Raw genomic sequence first — 8,055 nt, forward strand, 5'->3', positions numbered from 1 at the left:
TTTTAACAGAATACCAGCAGGTGAAGGGAGGCTGTTTTGGTTGTGGGAGGAAGGTGATACATGGTGAAAAGTGGAGATTTTTCAGACAATGTAAATGATCAACGCTCCAAGGAACATGCAAAGCATTGGAACATGGGGTCAAAAGTCTATTCAAATGTTTCCTTTCCACAAGATGTTCCCACATGATTAAAGCAATAAGGCAAGATATTGACTTTCAGAGTGCTCCTATATTACTTCCCTTACTGATCAGGGGATAGTAACCAAACACTAAATACTGTGATAATGACAGCATGTGTTAACTCTAATCAGGCTTATTACCAGATATTGGCATCTGTTTAACATTTCTGAACACAAGCAAAAGGTTCTCTCAAAGGAAGACAATGCTGAAAGAGACTAACTTCAACTTGTTTCTCTGGGTAATCAGGTCCTGCTGCTGTCTCAGTCAAAGCCTCCATTTAATGGTTGTTGATGACTTTCAGGGACTGCCTCACAGCGTATTCCTGTGGTGTTCAGTTATGGAAGCAAGCACGCATCGTTATCTATGATTTATGGTCGGCGCGAGAAATGCTCAAACTCTGTATGCAGATTAAGAACATATTTCAGAGCCATGACCACTTTAAATACCAAATACAGGGATGTGCCTTGTTCCAGTCATTCAAAAATGACGTCAAGAACTTAAATCAAATCACAATATTCGGACATGTTACAAGACTATAGATAAACTCCCATGCAATGCAAAGGGACAGTACGAGGCATTACATTTAGACAGATTACCACACTATCAACACCTTCACTGTGCGTAACATTTAGAATCCGCTTTATGTGTCAACTCTGTGCATGCATTATGTCAAAGTTTGTAGCCGTGTTCTAGATACTATTGTGTGTATATAGCAGGAAATTAGGCTAGTGTAACCAACTGTATCCAGTGTCAGGTGTTAGGCACACCATCCTAGCATTGAGGTAGCAGTGTTTTTACATGACTACATCAGACGTACATCAGGGTCGATGAATGTCGAAACAGTACAGGTTGTACATACTTGTTATATTGGCAAGAAGTGTCCAAGCTGAAACATGTTTATTGATTTCATCAGTTCAAATGATTTAGATCATAATGATGCAGTATAGGCAAATCAGAGAAGTTAGACTAAAGGCGGACTTTTTAAGCTTTGAAATGAACAAGCATTGTGTTAGAAAGCGATTAGATATGACGTCTTATGCACTAAGTTCAGAGGCAGAGAGGAACAAGAGAGTGCCATGAAGGGAACAAGATGGGATGAGAGAGGTGGAGGGAGAAATGACAGTACTGTTGAGTGTGAAGGAAGAGGAGAGAACGAGTGAGAGGCACAGAAGAGGGAGGGAGGGCCAGAGCAGCAACTGAAGTGGATAGATGGGGGTGTGGGGGCGGGGGTTAGGGAGGGAGGGAGGCTGATAGATAGATAGAAAAAGAGAGCTAGAGTGGAAATGAGTGACTGGGTGAGTGTGAGTGAGTGAGTGAGTGAGTGAGTGAGTGAGTGTGGTGGGGAGGGAGGGAGGCATAGAAAGAGGGAGGGAGTAATATAATAGAGGCAGCCATAGAGGGAGAGGTGACAGAGAAGATTGTCCTCCTCTCCTCTCCTCTCATCTCCTCTCATCTCATCTCCTCTCTGCCAGGCTAACCATGTTTGTGCTGCAGACGCTGACTGTTATTTCTCTGACTGTTATTCTTCTGTCATCTGTGGAAGGTAGGACACAACCGCACCTCAAGTGTGTGTGTGTGTGTGTGTGTGTGTGTGTGTGTGTGTGGGTTGCGTGCACCCTGCAGGTGGGCAGCATAGCAGGGAAGGGGAGTGATGGCGAAGAAAACAAAAGCGAGAGGAGGGGAACAGGGATGTACTGTATGCTACGCAGCAGCATGCAAGGCATAAGGCATGGATGTAAAGGCGAGGGGAGCCATGCATCGGAGCTGTCACACGTCAACAACACTGTGCATGGACGGCAAGCCACCGACCTGGGGTCGGGCTGCATGCGTTCGACGAGTGCATGGCGATTGCCTGTCTGCCTGAACACAGGGCTGTGTGTTGACAGAGAGATGAAGGTGCAGTGGTTCCCAGCCATCTGTGGTGTAACAGAGCAGTGCTGTCCTACTGTTACTGTGCTCACGCTGCTTCCCACTGTACTTTGTTTTGTTTACCCGATTGCCTCGGATGAAAAGCCCCGATGGCAGGCAGGCAGGCAGGCAGGCAGGCAGGCAGGCACACAGTTTTTCTTTCTTCCCACTTTATCTCTATTCTGTCTCTCTATCTCTCTGTGTGTGTGTGTCTCTCTCTCTCTCTCTCTCTCTCTCTCTCTCTCTCTCTCTCTCTCTCTCTCTCTCTCTCTCTCTCTCTCTCTCTCTCTCTCTCTCTCTCTCTCTCTCTCTCTCTCTCTCTCTCTCTCTCTCTCTCTCTCTCTCTCTCTCTCTCTCTCTCTCTCTCTCTCTCTCTCTCTCTCTCTCTCTCTCTCTCTCTCTCTCTCTCTCTCTCTCTCTCTGGGATGTATAGTTCTAATTCCGTCAACATTCTTAGTGTGTGTGTGTGTGTGTGTGTGTGTGTGTGTGTGTGTGTGTGTGTGTGTGCGCGCGCGCGCCCGTGCGTTTGTGCGTGCGTGCGTGTGCGTGTGTGTGAAGGGGGTGTGTACAGTAGTCTACAGATAACACTTTGCTGTCAGCAAAAGCTGCCAAAACATTCCGTTTCAACCTGTAATAACAAAACAGAGCACTGGCCTCACTATAAAGCATGGGAGATAATACGTTGCTTTCAGTGTTTTTGTCTTTTCTGTCTGAGCCACAATAACGGCATAAAACTTGACGTTGCATTTATGTCATTTTCTGTTTTAACGTGCGGCCGCACGTATGCCTTTACAAATCATTTTGTCTGCAAGTTTTCAATTTGTAAACAACCTGCTTTCTTGGTCGGGTCTCTCTTGAGACCCGACCACCAGAAAGAAGAAGTAGAAAAAAGAAAGTTTCATCCCAGTGCTTTAGGTCTTCTGCCTAAATAAAAGTAAAATATAATACAATTTGAAATGGAGAAGGAATTAAGTACTAGTTGCAAAACAAATCTTCTAAAAAACATTGAGTTTCTGTCGTCTCCCCAGCAAGCTGTTTTAATTTTGCCCTTGTACAGTACTCCCATGTGTTTTTCTGTCTGTCTGTCTGTCTGTCTGTCTCTCACACAACAATTCTTGCTATTTTCTTCTTCCCTTCATCCACTGCCCCCCACCCTTCCCTCTCCACGTCTAGGGAAAGGGGTGCAGATGCAGAGGGACGTCCAGTGCTGCATGCTGTACTCTCAGGGCAAGGTGCGCACCAAAGACGTGCTGAGGTTTGAGAGGCAGGAGAAGGGGCCCGACTGCAGCATACAAGCCATCATGCAAGTATTTCAACTATCTCATCCCGGAGCGAAAGAACACCAGCCATCTGCAGACATGGAAAATATGCCTCTCGTTAGTGCAAGGGCAGAGCCGGGGCTGAGAGGCATTGTCGTCTTTCCAGGTCATGTTGTTATGGCAGGGATCTGAGCTGTAATTGCCAGGGAGGCGAGGAAGGAAATATGTGGGAATAACACGCCATCAGAAAATACCTCCTGAGCCAGCTGAACCCTGCTGCTGCAGTCACAGTCACTCAGTGAGTTGTCAGTCAGTCAGTCAGTCAGTCAGTCAGTCAGTCAGTCAGTCAGTCAGAGTTAGCCAGCAAGTCAGTTATTCAGTTATATTAGTCAGAGTCACTCAGTCAGGGTAGCAGGGATAACGCTCACTAAACCATTTAAAAACAAAAAACAAAAAAAAATTGTGGCCTTTATTTATAGTTTTTACAGTAGAGACAGACAGGAAACAGGTAGAGAGAGATGGGGAGAGACATGCGGTAAAGATCGCCGGGAACGGGACTCGAACCCGCGATGCGCTGTCAGCCTACTTTGGAGCCTAGAAGTCCGGACCGCTACGCCAGCAGTCCGGGCCAGCTCACTAAACCATGCTGTACAAAGCAATACTTTAGAGACAGATCTAATTTGAACAGGCTCAAGGAGCTTGTCGTCTCATGTGGCTCAGTTATTCCGTATAAGGAATGGTTGTGTAATAATTACATATTCCTTTGGTATCCCATACTGGCAGTGCCTATAAATATTTAGCTGATCTGATCTCACCTCTGAATGAATGTTTGCCCCTGCACCACACACCACCACCACCACCATCTCTTCTAAAATTGGCATATTTAGGAGTATTTAGCCTTGAAGTTCAATATTGTGGCAATATTGTTGTGGCTAGGTGCTTTTGTAATATAGCACCAAATAGTTCCAAGGATAGATTTAACTTCACATTTGCCTTAGAGGGGCATTCAGCACAGTAAAATCCTCAGCGTTTATCCACCCATTTGTCACTCACAGAGTTGAATTAACGCTGAGGACGTGTGTGTTGTTGTGTGTTGTTGATGGATAGTCTGTACACTAAGAAGGCAGTGAAGTGCGCAGATCCCCGGGACAGGAAGGTGAAGAGGTTACTGAGGAAGCTCCAGCAGAGACAGAGAACCAAATCCCACAGGACCATGTGGCTTCTTCCTCACGACAACCTCCCTGTCATGTCAGAGGTATGCACAGCTATCGCGGCCCTGCAGCAAGGCACTATATGCTATGGAAACTATCTAGGGCCGCAACCAGCGATTATTTTCTTAGTGATTATTCTATCGATTACTTTTTTGATTAGTCAATTAAACAAGAAGTGCTTTCTTTTAAAATAATGTGTTTTATACATGTATATATATGTTGTGCAAAAATAGCAAAAATTGTCAATGTACTGTACAAGCTCACAAGATCACGATCTACTATTTTCGCTATGTTTTGAAGATTTTGGAAAGTTTTCTCCTATAATAATACCCAAAATACGAATGTGTTGAAAGTGGTTAAAGGAGTGAAATTTGATTACCGGCGTAAAGAGCTAATGTATCCTGTAGAAGACACAAAGTAGACTCTTTGTGTCTCCTACCGGAAATACACCCAGTAATCAAATTATTAGCTCAGGAATGCGACAATTATTTTTTTAAATCCATGAATTCAAGGCTTCAGGGGGTGTGCAATTGATAGAAAATATGTCATTTTTTTGTGTGAACTACTCCTTTAACTGTTGCAACCTTATTGGACTTCACAATACATTTATGCAACTGTATTTAGGAAATGGGGAAAAGATGCAATTTCTTTTCCCCAAACAGATTTTATTCTAATTATTTGATCTAATTGATTAAATTAAATAATGCGATTAATTTGTTGCGTGCCACACACACCTACACATGACATGAGATATTTATGTATTTTTTTGTATCTTTATCAGGACAAGAAAGATAACTGGGCAGCCCTCCACGTGGAATGAGAGAAGACTATAAAAGGAGCAATATTCATAGTCATAGGTAAGGTATATATAGGTATATACACACACACACACACACACACACACACACACACACACACATATACATATAAGTGTTAAATAGTACTATATTCCAATAGTTTATCCTGTATATTTCAGAATGTAGGATAAAAATGAGAAATACACATTAATGCGGCGGTCCTTGACACAGACCACTGGTCTATGACATCTACAGTATGATAAATGACTCCATTTGGGCAATGTTTCAGCGTGACCACAGCCCCATTGACTTCCATTGTAAAATGAAACCTAAATATTTCTAAAAGTATAAAATGGTACATCTGTGGCCTACTGGCAGCATGCACAAGAAATGCGGTGCTGGTCGGTCCTGTGGTTTGGACAGACAGACAATCAAGGAGCTTTTCTAGATGACGCAAATGCAAGGAAGACAACATTTTGGCGTGGTAGATAGAGTTTAAAACTGAGAACCACCAACTACAAAACAGGTTACAAAGACTAGCAACCCCACCAATGTTCAATGAGGATTAAATACACTGACAACTAATTACAGACAGGTGAACTCAAGGACAATCAACGCGGATTGGCTATGGCAAACAGGACACAGGTGAAACAAATTAACAATAATCACGAAGTGGAGAGACAAGACAGGTAACAACTACAATGGAAGATAGGGAACACAAGACTATTACTTCAAAATAAGATACAAGAAACACTTCAACATAAGACACAGAAAAGCAGATCCTGACACAGACAGACAGACCTGATCTTTGTGGAGTTCCCTCCCGATTGGATTAAATTGGTATCCCGGCCTGAAAATGTACTGTATTTTCTGTTTTAAGAGCTGGAGAGATAGGGAGACAGTGACACCTGTTGAACAAAGACTTCATAGCAGCAATGATATAAGGTTTTACCATTTTTCTTTTTAAACAAACATACCACTTTCACTATCCTTAAAGGTGCTCTAATGTAAGTGATGTAATGTTTGTTCACTAACACAGGTCTCCCCGTAGCCTACAGGGCCCTCCAGCTCATTATTAACAGAAAATACAGTTTCAGGTGGGGTCACCAATTAATTTCATCCAACCAGGAGAGAGAACCCATCTATCAGCTTCAATTACCAGTGTTCCAGTTGAAACATTTTCTGCGAATTGTTTTTGTTTCATCACTTTCTGTTTCACTTATTTCTCCTATAACCTGTGCTGTGTGAGTTCTCTCGCTTGATTGGATTATATTAGTATGCACGCGTGCAAGTATGTTGGTTTTTCATTTGTGCATTTGCCATGCGCTTGTACAGTATAATTTACCTCACTGTAATAACCCAGTGTTTTATATTCTGCCTTCTCATTCCCAGGCCAAGTATATTTCAGCAGCCTGTCATTCTTATTTGGGGGAGCGAGCTGAACCTCCAGTCATCCTGTGTCTCTTTGTACCCTGTCAGTATCCCTGGGACAAGACCTGGGCAGCAGCACATACTGATTCAACTGCATTTAATATTTAAACACTTAAACCCTCTAGTCTTAATAAAACAGACTTGAGCTGCAACTGTACTTAGACCGCAATGTTCCCCTCTACATCAAATTTCTTTGCCAAAAATAGCCGATCTACAAGCTCACAACGCATCGATGCGTTGTGAGCTTATATAGCGGCTATTTTTGGGAAATGCTCCCCCTAGAATAGGGATGCTTCAAGTGGTTAAACACTAGCAGGGAGCTCAACTCAGCTCCAGACGCTTGGTTAGCACAGCCAAAGCATTACTTATATGTCGAGAGATGTCAAATAAAGTCCTAATATGTTGTTCTTGCCCAGGTCTGCCTATAAGTGTCTTCTGCTACTGCTACTGCTATTACTAGTACTACTACAACTACTACTACTTCTACTACTGCTACTAGTGGCTGAACTATGAACTATACTATTATCGGGTCAAAAGCCCACAGCAGGTCTTCAAGGGCCTCAAAAAGTATTATGTTGTGTCTAAATCAATGGCAATGTGATTCACAAAAAGATACATTCATGTGAAAATGAGCAGTTTTCAGTGATATCAATACTGTATATCTGTGAGATATATACTTATTTGTGAATTGTATACTTCAATAATATGTAAGGACGCCTTTCACAGTACAGCACAGCAGCGGATTTTGTCAAGGACTGTTAAGGGCACCAATAGAAATACTGTTGAGTTGCATTTCTTTTTACACAACCCATGTCTAAGGGTTGGTGTTAGAAGGAAAGGTCATAAATGTTCCCTTAGATCCCGTCCATTAATTTACAGTAAAACTTCCATAGCTTTCATCAGGATTCACTTGGTCAGCCTATTATTATTATATAATGTGTGTTACTAACATTTTGTATTCTCAGTGTAGGCTATATGAGGTGTTTGTATGCTGACGAAAACATACAAATTGTGTACTGAAAATAAATCTGCCTTTTTGAAAGAGGCCATTGGAGGTTTTGATATGTATCAGCACATAAATATCACCTTTTATTCTGACTGTCAAAAAACTATGCCAAAGTATTTATCAAACATTTCTGATGAAATTCACAACCACTTATGGCTGTTACGAAGTTAGAGGGCTTGATATTGTCGAAACATAAATGTAATGTAGAAGAATGCACTGTATGTTCAAGGAGTATTGCAAGTAAATTCTTTTATAAATTCTGAAA

The 8,055-nt window shown here is 42.3% G+C and overlaps 1 protein-coding gene across 1 annotated transcript; it reads left to right on the top strand.

Annotated features, from left to right (window-relative positions):
* The first annotated feature begins 1,597 nt into the window (after window positions 1-1,597).
* Window positions 1,598-8,055, top strand: ccl44 (chemokine (C-C motif) ligand 44). Its single transcript, XM_084066651.1, has 5 exons — window positions 1,598-1,721; window positions 3,260-3,389; window positions 4,453-4,600; window positions 5,338-5,413; window positions 6,746-8,055. Exons 1-4 carry the CDS (start codon window positions 1,658-1,660, stop codon window positions 5,374-5,376), a joined length of 381 nt encoding a protein of 126 aa, XP_083922777.1. The 5' UTR covers window positions 1,598-1,657; the 3' UTR covers window positions 5,377-5,413; window positions 6,746-8,055.

The sequence above is a fragment of the Gymnoscopelus microlampas genome (assembly GCF_963454915.1).
Source record: "Gymnoscopelus microlampas genome assembly, chromosome: 9".
Taxonomy (NCBI): domain Eukaryota; kingdom Metazoa; phylum Chordata; class Actinopteri; order Myctophiformes; family Myctophidae; genus Gymnoscopelus; species Gymnoscopelus microlampas.